Below are 20,236 nucleotides of genomic sequence, written 5' to 3' on the forward strand. Positions count from 1 at the left end.
TCCAGGGTACCCAGCCTCTCTACTCTACTGCCCCTCAAGACTAGCCCAGCCCTCCCTGATTAAAAATAATCCCCATGTTTCCCTACTTGATTTCCTGTGTCTCACCCGCCAGATGGCTCTAGTTCCAAGATGACTAATGGATTTCATCTCACGTGCCAGTTTCTGCTGATTGATAGTAGCCATGTTGGAAAAAATTATGAAGCCTTGTCAAGGCTTGCTGGGGGAAGACTAGCTGTGATTGATTAGCAATGTCTGCCACGAGTGCAGGAATAGAGAGTGCGGTATGTGTGATTTTAGCTCACTCCTCTCAGGACCTGTTGCTCTTCATCAGCCTGAGCTGGAAAGGTCTGGAGATGCCTTGTGGCTGACATCATCGTGGGACAGATCGGAGCCGCAGTGTGCTGGAACATAGTTAACAGTTGGCTCTTGGGTCAGGGTGAGGCTGCTTTGTAGCTTTTGCCAATTTCTGTGGTGTGAATACTCCTACTGTGGTTGATTTCTAGCTGCCAATGTGAAGTCGCTGAATGCAGAGTTGGGAAGAGATGAGCATGACTGGCCCTCACAAGACACCATCTGAGTACTTATATATTTTTTCTAAAAACTGTAAAGCCTGCCACCTCTCAAAGCTCTGCCAGTGGTGGGCTGCTCCAGGAAGGGCACTAGACTAGAACTCAGGATCCCTTACCAGCCATGAACCATAGGTAACTTACGTCCTTTCTAAGCCTCAGTTTCTGGATCTGTAAAATGAGATCTGGGTTGTGGTGAAGCTCAGTGAGCTAAGATACAGGGTTCTTAGCATCAGTTCACTAAGCATGGTTTGTCAGACATGCTTCCAGGGCACCAAATCCAGATGCTCTGCTCAGAAAAATTTGCAGTGACCATCCCTGTAAAGCCAGTATCCCCACTGTGGGGTTGCACAGGAGAAGGGCTTCCTGTTTTCTCTGATGTCAGTCTCCAAGGGCAGAGGCTGCCTCATTTCAGTTTCCCTTAATAGGCCATCACACCTGTCACTGACCAAGTTCTCTCGGTAGATTTTGAGCTACTCGTGTTTCTGTTTTTCAGCACTCCTTAATGCGGAGGTTGCTCCGTCATTTCCGCTCCATGTATGTGTCTTCTTCAAGCTTGGGAGCCTCATGGTCCTAAGAGGCTGTGCCAAGCTGTGTTCATGCCACAGTAGTGTTCTGCATGCCTGCATGTTGAGGACCAGTTCAGGAATGTACGACTCTGTGATCATAAATACATACCTTCAGGGCCTCAGCTTTTCTGTCTGTGGAATGGGAATAATAATAATAGCAGCTACTTTGCTCATTCATTGGGAGGTATGTAAAATTGTTTGCATAGTGTCAGGCACAGGATAATTGCTCAATAAATGAATTGTCATTTGTCCTAGCAAAGTCTTGAGTGGAGGGAGAATAGGCTAACATATAGAAGATCCTCAAAGTTGGCAAACCATAGGTAGAGTGAGGACCAGGGCCTCAACCTAGGAGCACAGGCAGGACTTCAGGTATGTGGGAAACCTGGAGACAGGACTTCTTCTGTTAGTCCATGCTGGATTCCTCACTCTTGACACTTTTAAGATTCAGAGTCAGACAATGGTTTATTACAGGAAACTTCCCCGTACATTGTAGGGTGTTTAATGGTACCTGGGCCTCTATCCATTAGGAACCAGAAGCAGCCTCCCAGTAGGAGCAATCAAAAATATCTTCAGATATTGCCATCTGTTCCCTAAAGGACAAGATCCACCCCGATTAAGAATCCCTGTTCTAGAAGACAGGCACTGTAGTTAGTCACCCAGGTCCTAGGAGAGCCTGGGATGCAGAGCATCTGTCCTGGCAGGATGGGTGGGTCGGCACGTGGCGGAGACAAGTGGCAGGTGGTCAGCTGCAGGCAGCCTGGCAGCAAGCACCAGGCAGCATGGGTTGGGGCTGGGACCCCAGCTGCTAGAAACCCAGCAGTCAAACAGGGTCAGACCACAGCTCATATGACGTTGAACTTGGGCACACTCTGTGGCCCTTTGCTTCTCTATTCAGGATCAGGATTGGATCCAAGGTCTGGATGGGGCAGAGCCCTCTATGTTTTGGGGGTGGGGGAGTGGGGAGGAGGGTTAGTAGGAGGGGAGGGCTAGTGAGGAAGGGAGGGGGAGGGGCCTTACCTGCCCAAATTAGAAGGCTGCCCCTTCCAGCCCTGATGACCTTCATGACCTCCAGTCTGGAAAGCACTGGCTTCCAGGAAAGAGAGACCAGGTTCAAATCCAGGCTCTGCTACATGGAAATTAAACCTAAAAAATAACAGATGCTGCCATTTAAGACAGGGAGACAACCTTAGGCAGGTTGCTTAACCTTGAAGCCTCAGGTTCTTCATCTGTGAAATGAGGATAATGCCAACCTCATGTGATTGTTCTAAGGATTGAACGTGCTGTTGTAAGGGCTGTGTTTAGCAATATGTCTGCCACATCATAGCCACTCAGTAAATGTTGAGTGAGTGAGTGAGTGAATCCTCCTACAGCAAGCCTATCTCCCTTAAATCCTTTTGTTCATTTTAGTTCTCTTCTCTGGAATCTCTCCAGTTCTCTGACATAGGAAACTCTTGATTTCTCAACAGGAGGAAATGAGTTATTCATCTCTGTGTCACTAGCGCATCAGGCCTGGTAGATATTAGGTAATTAAAAAATGAAGTTTTCCTTCCTCACAGGCAAGGACTGTGCCTTATTCATCTTTATAGAGCCATAGCCACGCACAGCTTAGGATACACTGCAGGCTTTTGTTAAATGTTTGCTGAAACAAACATTGAGCATGCTAAAAATGGTTGAAAAAAAGGTGTGACATAGAACACGACCCGGGATTCTTCATTGGAGTCCATCCCTATGTGTCCCTTCAGGAGGAACATGACTGTCTTGGTTGGAGGAGATCAACCAATCCCTAGGAAGGGCAAGTGTGGCCTCACTGAAGCGATGGGTGAGCAAATCGACTACACAGGCCATGAGAGGCAATCTGGCCTGTTAGAAAGACTCCTGGATGGGGAGTCAGGAGACCTGGGTTCTGGACCCATCCCTGACACCCATCTACGTGGTGACCCTGCATCACTACTCCCCTCCCTGGGTTCTGTTTCTTCATTTGTACAGTGGGGACTTGGCCATGCCTTGGGGTGACTCTTATGGTGCTTGGCCAGGGTGACTGGTCAACTAATGGCCATGTGACTGAGCATGGCCAAGTGCCCCACATGGGAGATCCACCAGTGGCATCGAGGCATGGCTGATTTCACAAAGCCATCGGCTCCCAAGCTGCTTGGGAGCTGCCAAGCATTGAGCATGGGTGCTAGTTGAAATATGCTCTCTGAAATCCAGAGCTCTGATGGAAGCTGGCTGGGGTAGGGCTGCAGTTAGATTTTCCAAGGAGCCTACAGATTTTCCAGGGGGACCCTCGAGGATTATCCTTAACAAGGGGAAACCTGTTAATGATAGTCTTTTTTGGTAAGTCCTCTAACCCTGTTCCCCTTCCTAAGGCACAGAATCAACTGACAAACACAGGCTTTTTCCTGAAGTCTGTGTGAGCGGCAAGTGGGGGAGCACTAGCCTGGAAGAGCTTGACAGAACCACATTCCCTTGCATCAGAAAAGCGACCCATAAAAGAGAGATGAGAGGGTGGGGTCCAGAGAGAGGAGCCAGAGGCTGAACACAGTGGGCATCCGGGGGAGAGGACTGAAGAGGTCTGTGGGCGATTTGGGGGTGAGGTGGATTGCTTTTCCCTTTTGACTTTATTTTTAATTGAAGGGTAATTACTTTATAATACTGTGTTGGCTTCTGCCATACATCAACATGAATGGGTCATAGGTATATATGGGTTGCTTTTTGAGTGAGAGGCATGGACGAGGAGATAGGAGCTCCGCCGGTTACTAGCAGCTTGACCTTGGGGGGTTTGTGCTGTGCCTCAGTTTCCTTATCTACAAGATGGGTATAACAGAATCTACTCTGTAGTGGAAAACACTTAGAATTGTGCCCAGCATGTCCTAAGGACCATAGCGGTAAGTGTGGTGGTGGTGGTGTTGAAATCAGCAGTAGAATTTGTATTACTCGGGAGGACCCAGCAAAACTCTCCTCTGGGTGGGACCTAAGTGCCAAGTCTCAGGTTGTCTTACCGGCTGCATCTGGTGACAGTTGCGTGGCTAAGGCCACTAACAGCAGACAGGGCCATCACCGGGGCTCTGCTGTGTCACCAGGGATGCCACCCCCAAAGCCTGTGCACTGGGAGTCTGGCGGGTGCAGGGCATCTGCTCTCCATGTGGCTAAAACCATCCCCACATTGCCATGGACTGAACTTTGTCACCAGCCTCTTTCTCATGAGGACACTTCCCCGGGCCAGGAGGCACGGACTTCCCAACTGGGCTGGGCCCCTCTTGCTAGCGCACTCGGTATATTTTCAGATTCTGGGTGACGTTCCCCTGCCCCTCCATCTAATAGGTCCCAGATGTCCCCTCCTCCCTTGACCTCCCTCCTTCTTGCTGTTCTAAAGCCTCACTGCCGGCCTGCTTGGGGCCTCCTCACCCGGGAACTACCCCTCTTGACTCTTTTTTCTTAAAAAAAAAAAAAAATTCTGTTCCCCTCAATGTGATGGCTTGACAGAGGCCAGCATGAAAGAGGCTGTTTCCTCTGAGGATGGAGAAGCAGGCAGATGAAGGCGGAGAGAAGGAAGCTGGCTTTGGAACCAGGGGAAATATAAGGAGTCTTTATTGGCCAAGCATAAAAGAAGCGACAGGAGTCACAGCTGTGTTAACGTGGCCAGGTCACCAGGGGCTAGGCAGATGCACCGGGCCCAGCCGGGAATCCCACGGGCCCTGGGCTTTGGTGAATCATGTTTGTAGAGCTGCCTTTCAGTTCGCTATCTCTCGGCTGCTGGGTTTTTTTCTCCCTTACCTCCCTACCCATCCTCCTGCCCCTTTTGCGGAACATTTGAATTTGTAACACTAGGCTCTTGTCGGTAATGAGATCGGGCTCTTGCTGAGGCCTGGGGGGGGAGCAGGGGGGAGGTGGCCACAAGGAGGAGGAACAAAGGAGGGAAGCTGAAGGGAGGGTGGGGCCGGGGCACAGAGGTGCGCGGCGAGAAAGAGGGAGTGGGCAGTGGACCCAGGAGGGCAGAAGGCCTGACTCAGAGCTTACCAGAAACCAGGACAGGCCTGATAGCCATCAGGAGGGGAACTCAGGGAAAAACCTCCTTTGGCTCCTGATGCTCCTGCCTGTTTTCTGTTGCATTTCGCAGGAGCATGGAGAGACAGCGGGCATGCTGATGAGTGTAATCTCCAGGTTCTGTAACACCCTGACCCTTGTCAAAGTGCCTTGGTGCCCAGCACCCCACATTTAGCAATGCCACCAAGAGGCCAAACTGGAGTGGATCCCTCAGAGCCTGTTTTCTAGGGTGGGCAGCTGACGTATGGACTGAAAGTTAGGGCCCCAGCCCAGCTGCACCTGGGGCCCAGACCTCTGGATTTCTCAACCAGTGATAAAAGTACAGAGGTGAAATAAAGGGGGAGGAGATTAGATTGGTGACAGTGGACCAGGAAAATGCAAACTTCAGAGACCAGCTGGAAACCCCACCACTGAAGAATTCTTGGATGCTCCTGCTAAGGCAGCCCTTATGGCACTGACACTGACCCTAGCATTCTCTCTCTCTCTTTCAGGGCCTCCTGTAAGTACTCCTGTGAAGTATGGTCTCCAATGTCCAAAAGGCCTTGCTCTCTGCTGGTAACCGGGCCCGGGGTGGGGGGGGTCTGAGCCCCTTATACTCTGCACTGAAGTCTGCAGGGTCCCCCAGAAGGTTTACGTGGCTGTCACTTTGCTTCCCATCCACCTCTGCACCCCCCAGGGCCAAACAGAGGTTGTGCCCGGGGGAGCCTGTCCCCGAATATAATCTGAAAAGCTGGCTTGCCCAATATTTAGCCTGCTCCTTTGTCCTCCAAAAGGGCAAGTGGAGTCAGAGGAGCACCAGGTATCAGAAGAAAGAGGTCATCTCTATTCAGGTCTGGGTCCTTGAAAGATCTCCTGCCCTTTCAGTAAATAGGTCGATGCATGGCTCTAAGCGTGGACCGCTCCTAGGATGTGGTCTTTGCCCCACTGTGTGGGCAGCTCCATCTGGCCAAGTCACCTCGGGCAGGTGGTGGCTGTTGGTGGTGATGTTTTTATGTAAGAGAGTGATGTCAGCGGGTTAGACTGGGAAACAACACAATGTTGAGGCATCCGGTCGGTCTCCTTCCCCTGGTATTGCCATAGAGTCCAGGGCAGGGCGGGGGAGCCGAGCCATTTCCAGAGAATCTGAGAAGAGCGGGAGAAGACTGTCTCCCCAAAGTAATGGATCCAGAGAACAGGAGCGTGTCTTCTGAGGACAGCATTTGATACCCCAACAAAAGGCCCAGAGGTCACCCCCCGGGGACCTGGGGATTGGAGTTGAAAGGGCCGAGCCCTCCGCATCAGATCTTTCTCAAGGATCCTGAAAGCCTATCACCAGTCCTTCCTCGGAGAAGTCATTTCCATAGCCGTTGTCTTGATCTGAACCGTGGAGAGCAGCCACCCTGTTTGTAATGAGACCATGATGTTCCGTTCCATCCGTGTTCTGAAAGGCACACTGAACCCAGGCTGACGATACCGCCCAGCTTGCTTGTTGCACAATTACAGAGAGAGGAAAATCTTGTCATTCCCTGAGAGGAGGAGGGTTGATTTATCATGCATGTTTTGGATGTCAGACCTCAATTCCTGTCATCAATCTTCCAAAATAAACTCTGCATAGGAAACTTCGACAGACCACCTGCTGGAAATGGGCTGTTTTTCCCTTTCTTTTCTGACAAAGCCAGAAAGAGTCCTCACCTCCCCCACTCCAGGGACCTCCCCCATATACCTGGTCCCCACAGCCAGGCTTCCCAACTAACCCGAGTCAGCGCTGGATCCCTGCCTGACTTGGGGGCTGTGTTCCCCAGGAATGCAGTGTCCTGAGACCTTCCGCAGGCCTTATCCCACAATTGTCCCCAGCTGGGGAGGAGCTGTCACTGTTGGGGGCTCTGCAGGGTGGGAGCAAATTGGGAGGTGGTTGGGTGGGCTTCCCAGGTGGCACTAGTGGTAAAGAACCCACCTGCCAGTGCAAGAGACGTAAGAAACATGGGTTCAATCCCTGGGTCAGGAAGATCCCCTGGAGGAGGGCATGGCAACCCACTCCAGTATTCTTGCCTGGAGAATTCCATGCACAGAGGAGCCTAGCTGGCTACAGTCCATGGGATCGCAAAGAGTCGGACACAACTGAAGCGACTTAGCTCGTATGCGTGCATGTGTGGATATGATCCTCTCCTCCCAATGCCTGCCCACCCAGCCCCCAGCCCCATGGAGTGAGGGGCAGGGGCCCAGGTAGCTCTCCTGAATTCTCAACCTGACACAGAAGAGGCCTGAGTCTTGCCGTGGGTTTCTGGGAAGAGTGGGATGTCTGGAAGGAGAGAAACACACGTGATGGCTGTGCCTCTGAAAGGAGAGAGTGGGCCTAGCTGCACACACCTCCCAGCCAATCCTCGTCTCTTCGAATGACTGTGTTCCTCAGCGCTTGCTCCCTGCCAGCCCTGTGCCGTGTGTTCTACATACATTATCTCATTCGATCCCAAGAGGTAGAGACTGTGCCCCATTTACAAGATGAGGAAACTGAGGTACAGGGAGGCCAAGCGACTTGCCTGAAGTCACTGACTAGTAAGTGACAGCCAGGCTAGCTGATCCCAGAGCCCTGCTCTTAATTGAAGCCTACTTCTCCCTTACCAAGACCCTGTCTCTCTGACCCCAGGCCTCAGCCATGCCATGGTGGGGGCTCAGCTCCAGAAGGTCTCTCCAGTTAGCCCTCCCCCTCTGCAGGGCGCCCCACAACATCCCACCAGGCAGCTCCTAGAGCAGTTCCTCCACCACCCTCTTATATCAGATCTGTCTGGAAGTTGGAGGCCAGAAGGAAAAACATATGAGTTTCTCAGAAGCTCCTTTGTTCCTGCGCCCCCTCCTGTGCATATTACTCTGAGGATAACTATTATGATCAATGCTTTGTTGAATGTTTTCCTCTTTTCAATGGGATTTTAGATCCATCATAGGGAGTCTTTAGTCTACACCCAGAATTGTGCTAGACAAGAGTCCTAGAGTCATTCATATAAAGGGTTTGAGACAGACATGGCTGTGGTCAGTGAAGACAGGCTCCCAGAGCCACATGGGGTGGGGTCCAGCCTCCTGCTCACCCTCAGCACCAACTCACTGTAGAGACAGTGGCCTGAAGCCAGTTAGAGACATCAAAGGAAGGAAGTCCCACAGCTTCCTTCACCATCCCAACAGAGGGGAAGAGGTCCCCCCAGGGAGGCTCCCACGCTCTGCTCCCTAGTCATGGTCCATTGGCGCAGATGGGGCAGGTCCACCAGAAGTGTCCCAGGCAGACTGGCTCCATCAGAGATGATGTCTGGCTTCTCCTGTGTGGTAGGACAGGGAGGGCCAAGCCCCAGGCCCTCAGGCCCTTTCCCAGGCCAGGGCCAGAACACACGAGTGGGAACCCTGAGGCACAGAGGCTCAGAGAAAGAGGACCCTGGTGAGGCCCGGAGCTCTGATGGTCCTTCAGGGATAGTTATGAAGAGGCATTCTTGTCTTCTGTTCCCTGCACAGGCCCTGGGCCTGGCACCGAGAAGACCTCTGCTAACTGCTTTCCTGAACGAGTGAATGAGTGACTGGACGCATGCTACAGCTGAAGGAAGCTTAGTGATTAAGGCCCTGTCTTCATTTTGTTTATCAAATAACAGAGGCTCATAGAGCACACGGTCCTCCAAGGTCACACAGCTAGTTGGAACTATCAGATATTGCAATACCCTGACCTTCCTAAACTTTACCCTTCCTCCTTAATTTCAGGGTCCTGCTGGAAGACCCGGCCTCCCGGTAAGTACCTTTCGTTTCTTTTTCCCTTTGCCTTTCTCTCACAGGCTCTTCTTCAATCCAAGGACAGGAGAGGGTGGGTGGCCACTTTCCACCAGGTATGTCTGGATGGGAGGCCTTTCTTCAGCGTCTCTAACCTATGACTGAGGGTGAAGCAGCTGGGTACCTTTCCTGGGGCCCCAGGGAAATGACAGCATGCAGGCCCCTGCAGGGCTGCACCTGACTTCAGACTGGTGGCCCCGTAATGGGGGGCTGGATGGGAAGGCAGCCCCCTGGCTTACTGGTTATCCTGCATACCAGCTTCATTAAAGGCCACTGTCCCTGCTTTATCCCCTGATAAGAGTAAACTCAAAAACTTTATTTTCCCCCCGAGTTACCATTTCTTGTGCTAGAGAAGCTGAGTCCAGTAACCACGGGGGCTTTGGGACAAAAGTAGAAATAGTGCTCCTAGCCATCTCTCACTGAGACCTTAATACATGCCAGGCACCAAGCTAAATGCTCTTTATACATTTGGTTTGTTCACCAACTCAATAAAATGGGTACTATTATGCCCATTTTACAGATGAGGAAATAGAGAGGGAAAATAGCTCGTCTGATTGTCCAAGCCTCAGTTGTAGACCTGTTGAAAGCCCCATGTTATCACACAGCATCCCATACTACTGTTTCCTGTGATCCATACTGGGCGTCTGAGACCCATCTTTAAAGTCTTCAAAGACCTTGCCCTGTGGGGTGTAGCCTGGGGCATCATGCATGCAGTACTGGATACCATGGTCCCTTGGATGGTTGTTGGCCCAGGCGAGATGCTGTAGCCAGCCAGAGGGCCAAGGTGGGCGTTTAGGGGGATCCAGGGCTGGCACCAGGCTGCCCTCTTTCCCTGCCCCGAAGGCCACATAAATTGGATTCCAGAGCCTCCTGTGCATCTTTCTACCCCAGTTACTCCTCTTTTCAATGTGAATTGTACTATAACCTCTTGACTAACCCAGTAACTTCTAGAATTCAAATCTAGCAAGGACTCTCTTAATGAAATACATGTGGGAGAATGTTTAGCTTTGAAAATGAAAACTGCCCCAGCAAGTATGAACCCTGGAGCAAAGAAGGACAGGGCAATCTGTCCCATGAAATCCAAGGAGGGGGAAAAATCAGATGACTGGGGGAACGTGGGCAGACTTTGTTTTTTTTTCTGACAACGTCCACCTTTAAAAAGCATTTGGGGGCAATTCACAGAGCAGGGGCCGCCACACAAGAATTTCCAGTCTCCGGCCACTCCATGCCCGTCCCTAAACCAAGCGTTTTATGGCCAGGACTGCAAAGACCATTAGTTTAAAAAAAAAAAGTAATGAAACCAAAATGCACATCCTGCAAGATCATTCAAAAGCACAAGAGCAAGTGGGCCGTTGGGATGCCACAACCGACAACCAGCGGGCCTGGCGTCCTCAGTGGGAAGGGTCGCAGCCCTCCTCAGGCCTCCCCATGAAGGGACCTGGGAGTGACCAACAAAAAGATCTGCTGATGCTGGTCCCTTGTTGCGAAGTGCAAAAGTGTGACGTGCACACATGTTTGTAACAATCGCTTCCCCGGAACCTTGCTGGGTCAGTACCTGTAGACGAAATCTGCACGGCGCTCACCAGGTAACAGGCACACAGTGTTAGATTCCCAGAGCCACCGTCTCTTGGCATCCTCTCAGCAGCCCCAGGAGAGAGACCCAGAGGCTCAGGGAGCTTCAGGGAGCTCATGGATCATGGTTATGACCCATGCTCATGACGCTTGCTGCAACCCTGCCACTCCTTCCTTCAGCCTGAACGCCTTACTGAAGACACCTTCAGTCTTGACAGTGTACGTGTAGCAGGAGCCTGATTCAGAGCTGGTTGCTACTCCCTGGTGTGTCCATGTACATCTTAGGATGCTCTTTATCCCTCATGGCATTTGCCTAAGTGGCGTCAGCAGACACAGAATCACTCCAGAAATGCCCACCCTTTAGATGAACCCACAAACCCAGCTCTTTCCTACCGGGACAAACACCGTCTGATTTTCAGCTCCTGTGGCTTTCCATCCTTCCAGGCTCCCAGCAAACCCCAAGCCCTACCCAGGATTTTATGAGTCTGCACATATATGATTGCAAAAAAATATTCTCTACCAAAAGAGGGAGGAATAAAACTGAATAAGCAGGCTTCCAGAATGAGGAGATATAACCCCTGGCGGCAAAACAAAGCCATTCCCTCTAAGCAGCCGAAACTCGTGATGCGGCTGAAGCCACATGGCGAACTGTTGGTGCCGGGCTGGTGGCAAGGAGGGGCAGGACTCCATTGGTAGTCTTTGCAGACACAGGGCTTAGGGAGGAGCCGGGGACCATGGGCACTGTTCCCCAGTTCTGGCAGAGACAGAGCAAGGGTAGTGATTCACCCTTCTGTCAGATGGGAGCTGCCATTCACTCTCCCTGCCTTGAAGCTGAGCGTGACAAGGATGCGACCAAACAGTCTGTGGGGCTCAAGGGGCAAGTTCACCCACGATGCCTGGGAATTGTCCCAAGCACCCAGGCAAACCAGATCTTGGGTGTGTAGCTAGCCATGGGGCCCCTCACATGCTGGCCCAGCTCCGGCCACCTCTAATTGTTTCTGCCTCCTTCATCAGGGGGACAAAGGTGCCATTGGGATGCCTGGACGTGTGGTGAGTTGGAGCATCTCTGTCCGCTCGGGCAGCCATTGCTTGCTTCCCTGTGTTGGCCTGGCCTGCAGACCACCCCACCCCCTAGGAGGCAGTCAAACCTCTCACTTCTCCCCACCCAAGGCGGCTGCAGAAAGGACACTCAAGGAGGAGGGGAATGGTTTTTTCCAGTCCTTCAGATCTTGCAAATGGCTTTAACTCTCCATAGAACTGCCATGGCAAAGGAAAAATGCAAAAATGGCACAAATAAAGGCTCTTTGCCAATCACTACCGAGGACTCCCATCCATTCTACACCCTAACCTCCCCCTGCCCCATGCCGAGACAGGAAGCTCACCCTCAGATTTGTAGCTGTTCCTGCAACCATCCTCCAGCAAGAGCAGTGAAAGATGGAAGGAAACCAAATGGAAAGTGCCCTACAGAAACTACAGTGTAGCCAGCGTCTGGAGCATCTTCCTTAGACAGGGCTTCCTTCCAGGCAGTGCCTCCAATCCTCACCAGGAAGGTGGGGGTTAAAACCTTCGTTTCCTGCTGAAAAAATAAGATGGTGAAACGGAAGACATGATAGGGAGCTTGTGTCACAAATGGGAAGGTTAGCACTAGGCTTTGAGGGCCCAGCACCAGGGTTTTTCCCGGTGCTTGGAAAGGCAGCACCTGGTGGCCACCTAAGGCAATGATGACCACACACCGGCCTCCCCGCCCCCCCAAGTCTAGGACATGGGCCGAGCTACTCTCCCCGTCTGACTTCTGACTCTCCACCAGCCGCCAGCCTCCACCTCCACCCTGGTTTCCAGTGCCCCCTGACCAACCCGATGCCATCTTTCCACGTCACTCACATGCTTTGCCTTGCTTACGTTACCTCTTGGCCTGGGTTGGCCTTAGGCCTGGGTTTGGCATCCTGTGTGCATGGGCTGGCTTGGTGTGAGCCCAGTGTGCAGAGGCACCAGATCACAGCTAATGCTTGAAAATGCTGTCTCTTGTGCTCAGGGCCTTCCACGCATCAGCTCATTCGGTCCTCCCAAGAACTACATGAAGCAGGCACAATGTCCACCCTCATCGTTCAGATGAGAAAACTGAGTCTCAAATGTTAAGTGTCTGTCCCAAGGTCACAGGTCCAGGAAGTGGCTTATTTTAATCCAGGCAGCCTGACTCTAGATCTGTGCTCCTGACCCTAATAATGACCCTCCCACCTCCCAAATCCCCTCCATGGGCATCACAGCTCTAGGGAGGGTCTGATCCTTTGGGTGAAGCCACACTTCTAGGCCTAGATTCTGGGACATTTCAGAGGTTCAGGACAAGGGGTCCATGTCGCAGAACTTTGAGCTCCTTTGGGCCACCCAAGAACTGTCAAGACAGGAGCCGTGGGCCACCCCGTTGTGCGGTTCTCCTACCACTTCCCGGATCACAGCACTGTGGCATTCCTGCCTGACCCTTTCTCTAGGCTTCAGCTCTCTAAGTCCAAACCCTGAGTTCCCCAAGCTATCAGTGTGTCCTGTGTAGAGTAGGGGGATGACATTCAGCCAGCCTTTCTCAGGGGCTCACTTTGGGAAAGCCTGGGCCAGGTTCATTCTCCACCACAGCCCTCTGAGATCCTGTTTGTCTATGAGCACGTTGAGACTCAGTTTACCCAGGACTGGGATGGAGTTGGGTCTGGTCCCCAAGACACCCAAGTCCTTGCTCCTGACAGGTAAGCTTCAGGAGTCTCTACCCTGCGTGCAGCCGCCAGCCTGCAGAGAAGCCTGCAGAGTGCAAAGCAGCCCCTCCAGGCCTCCCCCTCATGCCCTCCTTCTTGGGCCCTATGGATGTGTCCCCCAGGAAGTGTCCATCCAAGCCTTGCTCTAACCACATGGGGGTGGGGGCAGGAGAGCGAGCGACAGGAGGTCTCCCCATTTCCTTCTACACAAAGCTATTTTCAAACCACCGTGGCGCTTTTATGCTGCTTGTGCTGTTCTGAATGTGACAATGGACCCATTTGGCTGCCCAGTAGGCGTCCTGGCATGGGCCACCTGATAAGTACTGGGGTGGCCAGTGGGTATGAAATGCCTGAGTTGTTCTCGTGATTCACCAGAGGTGGCACCCCTGGATGCTATGAATGAGGGTGGATTGGTCACCGTGGGTCCAGGGGTCCTTGGCCATGACCCACTTCGCTCTGCATCCCGGATGCCTCCTCCGTCCTCCCAGATGTGTGTCCTTCTGTCTGTGTTCCTCTTCGCATCTTGCCTGGCCACCCCTAATGACTCCTGTCGCATCTAGCTTGGCAGTTTTGTGCTTGGTGTTCGGCTAGACCTTCAAAAGGACTGGACTCCACCTCACCTCACAGTCCTTGAGAAAGTCTCTCCATGCCCACTCCCTCCTCAAAAGACCCAGGCTGCTGGGGCCACGGCTCCTCAGACATGTTTCTGGCCTGAGTGGGCTCTCCTTCTTTCTGTCTCTCTGTGTGTCACACACACCACAGATGCTAAGAGGGCTTCTTAAGGCCCCTGCCACTATTTCCTTCTTAGTTATCTGGCTGGGGCCAGCCTTTGGGCTGTGACAACAGCCGTCCACGAGCTGTGCTTGTCAGACTCGGGACCTGTCGAGTGTCAGCATCTGTGTTTTGTTTTGTTTCTTATTTCATGGTGGTTTCTTGTGTTTGGTCATCATGCCATTAACACGAATTCTTGTGCGTGTGCCTCTCTCTCATCCTTTCTTTTTTCTCTCCCTCCCTCCCTCTCTCTTCCCTGCACCCCATGTTGCATGTGATCGCCCCAGGGAGGAAAGGGCCAACCAGGCGAGAAGGTGAGTCCACACTTTCCCCTCCGCACCGGTGCCTCCACGCCCTGGACTCACGGGGGTGCTTTTGGAAGCCTCCCATTCCAGCCCTCCTCCTGGTGCACAGGCCCCAGTGGAGGATGCCAGCCCAGCCTGCTCTGTCCTCGCAGCCTCTCATGGCCGGGCCTCCTAACAGCCTCCACCCCATCAGGCAGGAGTCGTGGGCTGAGGTCCCACTTCCCTGGCTGAGGGGTCTCTGCTGCCCGTGGGGGCTGCATGTGGCCTCCTGGTACTGATTTTGGCCTTAGACAGTCACCCTTCCCAGAGGTGAGGAGGGCACCCCCTGCCGTTGTATGTGGCTGGTTCTACCCCCACCTGCAGCCCCCACTGTCCCCTCAGACCGAGACACCCTCTTTGTGCTGCCCCCCGAGAGAGTTCCCCGGCAAACGCCCAGACAGACTCCCGGGGTGATAGAGTGGAGTCCCCCAGGAAGCTAGACGCCGAAGAAACAGTCCCATCCTGGAACTGGGTGGGCTCTGAGGGATTATAGAGCAGTGTCGCTAACCAGCTGGCTCTCGAGATGAGGCCCAGAGTGGGTGTGGGGCTTGCCCAAGGTCCCACAGGATTAGAGATGACCAGAGGGCTAGAAGCGGACTCCTGGTCCCAGCTCCACACTTCCTCGCTTGGACACTGCAGTGTGTATTTCTGCAAGTCTCCCCATCTCCGAAATAAAAATGACAACAGTAACGACAACAACAACCGTATATTAAGCGCAAACTGTGTCAGGCGCTGTTTTAAGCGGTTTACTCTGTAACAGTAACATCCCAGGTAACAGTGATGTAGCCTTTCCAGGGAGGCTTGGAACATTTACATGAGAGGAAACTGAAGCACAGAGAGGCAGGGTCATATACCCAAAGTCACACAGCAGAAAGTGACAGAGCTGGGGACTTCCCTGGCAGTTAAGACTTGGTGCTTCCACTGCCGGGGGCACAGGTTCAATCCCTAGTCTGGGAACTAAGATCCCACATGCCTCATGGCATGGCCGAACAATTTAAAAAAAAAAAAAAAAACTTTTTAAAGTGACAGAGCTGGAGAGGATTCCCGGGGTGCCTGACTCCTCATCGGACTCAGGTCCCTAACCACTGTGCTATGCTGTCCTCCAAGTATAACGAAGACGGCGTCTCACCCTCACGGGCGGTTAAGCCACCCAGGAGAAAGACAGGGGGCACGATCACAGTATAAGACAATAGCAGACACTTGCTAGCCCCTTCGGAGACCAGGCATTCTTTTAAGCATTTTACACCATTATCTCATGAAATTTTCACATCTACCCTATGAGACAGGCGCTATTGTCTCTGTATTACAGGTAAGGAAACTGAGGCAGAGAGAAGTTAAGTAGCCCAAGGTCAGCCAGCATGGAGCAGAGCTGGGCTTCAAACCCAAGCATTCTGGCTCCTACCCATCACACTATGTTGCCTTGTATGAAAATGACCATATAATTGCAATGGAATAAGCAGCTACTAATTTGCATTCACGCTTCACCTGCGTGTGAGGCGTGACATTTGACAAATGCGTTTCCGTCCCTTGCCCTGTAAGGGCAGCAGGGTTTCTCGCAGTATCCTGTTCACAGAGGAGACTGTGGGCTCAGAGAGGTTCCGTGAGGCAGAGCGAGGCCTGCAGGGGAGGCCTGGGCATTTCCTGGACTCCCGGAGGGAGGTGGCACCCTGCCGTCCTCCAGCCGGGCACCATCAGGATCCTTCTGCCAGAACACCACGTCTCACCCCGACCTGTGGTCATATACCCTTCACCCTCCTCCTGTCACACTTCCCCAAGCTCCAGCACACTCACACACACACAAGCTTACCTAGGCAGCTGGACCACATGGCACTTTGAGCCCCCAGCCCAGCATCCACCATCCTCTCCGGGCTAAAAACTCTGCCGCAGGCTTAACCCCTGTGTGTCACTCCACTCCAGGACTAGGAGGCCAAGGCAGCTCTAACCTCCAGGCTCAGGCCTGCTGGGCCCACACAGCAAGTGTGTGTCTTGTCTCCACCTCTGTTTACAGCAGCTCCATCTGGGGGCGGGCTGCTGTCTGGCAGATACAGGGTGTGCAGCCACAGGGGCACTGGGGACTGGGGAAGAAGACTCAGGGGATGTGAAATTTGGCTGGGGCTGGGGCAGGCTGGGGAGCATCCTGAGCAGGGCCCTGTGGGGCCGCCCCTAGGGCCTGAGCAGCCATGGCTGAGCTGAGTCTCCCTCCTTCCCTCTCTCCCCCACCCCCTGCTCCTTCCTCTTCCCCGTCACTGCACGGCATCCTCTTCTCCCCGCTTCCTGGCCTGGGGGCCCACCGCCCTCTTTCTCTGGTCCACAATCACGTGCTCTCACCCGTATCTCTTCTCTCCATTCCTCCTGCTTCCCCTCTGCTCTTCTTGATCCTTCTGGAGTGTTCCATTCATCCTCTTTTCATCTCCTCTCCTGTGAGTCCTTCATCTTCCTCCACATCCTCTGCCCCCTTGTCCTACGTCTCTGGGTCTTGGGTCCCCCCTCGCCCGCTCTGCCTTCCCCACCTGCCAGCTTCTCCTTTCTATTCTTCCCCTCTCCCCCTCCTCTCTCTTTCTCTCCCCAACAGGGCGCCCCAGGAGATGCCGGCATGTCCATCATTGGTCCCCGCGGCCCTCCTGTAAGTGGTTTTTGCCCTTCTTTGGGATGGATGGATGGGTGAGTTCATGAGAAGGGCTGGGTGGGGAGGGGGGTATGCAAGTCCTGGCTGTGCCTCTGGGTGTGATGCCCACCACATGGGGTGCAGTCAGCCCGGCCGGGCCTCAGTGCTGCTGTCGATGTTAAAGAAAGTCGCCTAAATCCGCCTCAGTTACACCCTCTTGGAAAGGTTCCTAAAAGCTGACCCTCTAGCCACGAAATGACAGCAGCTGTGAGGCGGCCCTGCTGTTTACAGGCAGCGGGAGGAAGCACTGGCTCTTCTTGGGGTGGGGAGGCCCGGTGCTCCAGCTTTCCAGGGGACAAGCCTTGTTTCCAGATGCCCAGGGAGTAGCTACCCCAGAGGCCTGGTTCCCTGACCCAAGCTCCCACTCCTGGTCTTGGCAAAGGCTGCCCACTACTCACCCGCAAAGGCTCCTTTTTGTGCTCGGTGCCGGGTCCCAGTACCCTCTGCCCAGTGGCCAGGGGCTTGGGAAAATCAAGAGAGGCTTCCCCTCCAGTACAGTTCCTTAGGGACCAAAAGGGGGGCTCGGGTGATGTTGCGGGAAGATACCGTGACTGTGGGGAGGAGGACTGACTATTTTTCTCAAAAAGTGTCTGACCCGCGGGGCTGCAGTCAAATCTCCAATGGTCAGAGCGGAAGGGACCTCTCAGAAGGGGAAACTGAGGCACAGGGAGGGGAAGGGGCTTGGCCGGGGTCCCGCAGATAGAGAAGGATTAGAACCCAGGACCCCTGGCCCCAGGGCTCCTCCCATAGCAACAGGCTGCCCTCTCCATGCTCTGCTGGGCTCTTTTGCTGACTGACCATGCGTGGGAGGGGGGAAGGGATGTGGAGGCCTAGCCTCAGACTCCCAGAGCCTCACCCAGTGGGTGGATGAAGCCCCCTAACTTATCCCCCTGTGTTCTATGGCAAGCAGGAGTCTTCTACCCACAGACTAAGGAGAGGGGTCAGAGAGAAAATTGCTAAGCTCTGTCCAAGGGAGGGGACACTTGGACAGTCAGGGAGGGGCTATGGTGAGAGCTGGGAGCAGGGTGGGAGAGCCGAGGAACTTTAGCAGGGGGAGCCAAAGGACAGAGCAGGGCTGGCAGGGCTGGCCAGTTGGGGGCCTGGGCTGGAGGCAGGGATTGAAGGGTCCTGGGCTGCACAGACAGGCCTCAACAAGGTTTCCATGGCTCAGACCACACAATAGTGCTGAAGATTGACACTCTGCACTTATGCTATGGCAGGCAGTGTCCCGAGACCTTTACACACAGCAACTCACTTGACCCTTACAAGAACCTCACAGGGAGGTATTATGAGCACACCCATTTTAAAGATGAGAAAATTGAGGCCCAGAGAAGTTGAGTGACTTGCCGAAGGTCATACACGTGAGTGGGGCCTTGCTAGGATATGACACTCAGCCAGGCTGTGTTCTCAGAGTCTGCCCTCTGACCCCTACTGCTGTAGCAGACCACCCGGCCACAGAGTTCCCACCACCTGTGCTTCTGGGCTTACGTGGCTGCTGCCACAACAGACTATAAGCCCCCTCGTGTATTGGATATTCCTGACAAAGGTGGTATGCAGCTGGGGGGCAAGTCAGGAGAGGGGAAAGTCATAGAGAAAGACAGTGCCCTAGGTTCCAAAGGCAAGGACCAAGCCTGGGGTGGGCCTGTGTGGGACAGGGGAGTAACACAGAATACAGGCCCTACCCCTTGCCCACCGTCTCTGCCTGCCTCCCCACCTGACACCTCATTCCATTTGTGTGATCCAGCTGGTCCTCTCACACCCTCTTAGCTGCAGCTTTCAGCAGGCTACGTAGAGGTGGTTGAAAAGACCCCACATCCAGAAAATACGGTCAGAGGGCAAGGTCTGCTTTAGCCTCCCCGCCACCTTCCACCCTGCTTCTGGCTCAGCGTGCATAAATATAACCACCTCGCAGGACTTGGTTCCGGGGTGAGAAGTACTTTCTATTTCTGGTAATAGTGACTGCTTCCCTCGCATGGACACCTGGAGACATGCTGGGTCCCAAACTGAAAGACCATGTGTGCTGGTCTCCTTCAGCCCCCAGGAAAGCTGCGAGGCAGGCCCTGCCAGCCCATTCCCCAGAGAGGGAAAGCAAGTTGGCCTGTGGTCCGCTGGCTCCTCAGTGCTGGAGCTTGGTCTGGGCCCAGTCAGCCTCATTCCAATGCCAACTTTGTTGCCCCAACACCCTCTTTCATGTTTTAAGTTCAACTGTTTAAAAAGGATATTTACCTTGAGGAAAAAGCCCTCCCTGTGAGTGCTGGGTTGGTGTTAAGAGAGGCTTTATGGCACCAGAAGGCTTGACCAAGCCCAGGGCCCTCTGACTTTGGCCTGTGTGTGTGACCATCATGGAGACGGCTGGGCCCACCCCCGCTGAGTCCTCACTAGACACCAGGGCAGCCCCTGCAGCTCCTCCCAGCAAGCCCCCTGGAGCTAGTGAGAGTAGGAGACCCCAGAAGACCAAGGGACCAATGCAGTCAAGGGGCAGAGGTCAAGTGGGCAAGCCCTCTGTGACCGGGGATGATGGGGAACATATGGCTTTCCACTCAGCCAGAAAGGGCCTCGAATATACGCTGCTAATGAGAACCAGCCTTGCTGCTCTAGGGGCCACCTGCCTCCTCTCTTGGAGCTTTAGAAATGGTTTTTGCAAAGAGGGGACCTCCATGCACTTTGGTGAAGGATGGTTCAAGATGCCGGAATAGCGGGCCCCATTAAGCTGAGCTGGAGGCTGGGACCCCGAGACACTGGCTGGCCCTGCAGGCGCTGGAAAGGTCATCAGCCAGGCTAGGAAAGCCCATCAGCCAGGCTAGGAAAGCCCACCATCTCAAAGGGAGCTTGTTCCTTCCCAGAGCCCCTAGCTTTTCTTCAGCGGCAAGGAAGAGCTATCTAAAGTTCCAGCCCTCACTCACAAGGAGACACCCTACAACCAGGTTGATACACCTGCTGGATGTGTCTTCATTTTTTCATTCCATTAATATTCGTCAGGCACCTACTGCATCCTAGATCCTGTGTAGACGATGAAAACCTGACTGCAGCCCACTTACCCTTTTGCAGAGAGAAACCACCCTATAGTGATCATAGTCCAGATGGTCAGTGCTTAGCTGGGAACAATTAGGGACACGGAGAGAGGCACCTGACCTGGGGTGAAGGCAGGCAGGGAGGACTTCCAGGAGGAAGAGGTAACTAAACTGTG

At 53.5% G+C, this 20,236-nt stretch overlaps 1 protein-coding gene across 7 annotated transcripts in view; it reads left to right on the top strand.

Annotated features, from left to right (window-relative positions):
- Positions 1–20,236, top strand: part of COL13A1 (collagen type XIII alpha 1 chain) — a 148,347-nt gene that overhangs the window by 56,503 nt on the left and 71,608 nt on the right. For 6 of the 7 annotated variants that reach the window (XM_055425561.2, XM_055425562.2, XM_055425567.2 and 3 more), the window contains exons 3-6: positions 8,894–8,920; positions 11,546–11,581; positions 14,328–14,354; positions 16,902–17,007. In XM_055425561.2, the coding sequence (XP_055281536.2) occupies positions 8,894–8,920; positions 11,546–11,581; positions 14,328–14,354; positions 16,902–17,007 (196 nt within the window). The remainder of the gene's footprint in view (positions 1–8,893; positions 8,921–11,545; positions 11,582–14,327; positions 14,355–16,901; positions 17,008–20,236) is intronic. The other variant, XM_055425563.2, reaches the window with a different exon arrangement.

This window comes from Moschus berezovskii, chromosome 12 (assembly GCF_049115385.1).
Source record: "Moschus berezovskii isolate FMDL1 chromosome 12, NW_MosBer_1.0, whole genome shotgun sequence".
Classification (NCBI taxonomy): Eukaryota; Metazoa; Chordata; class Mammalia; order Artiodactyla; family Moschidae; genus Moschus; species Moschus berezovskii.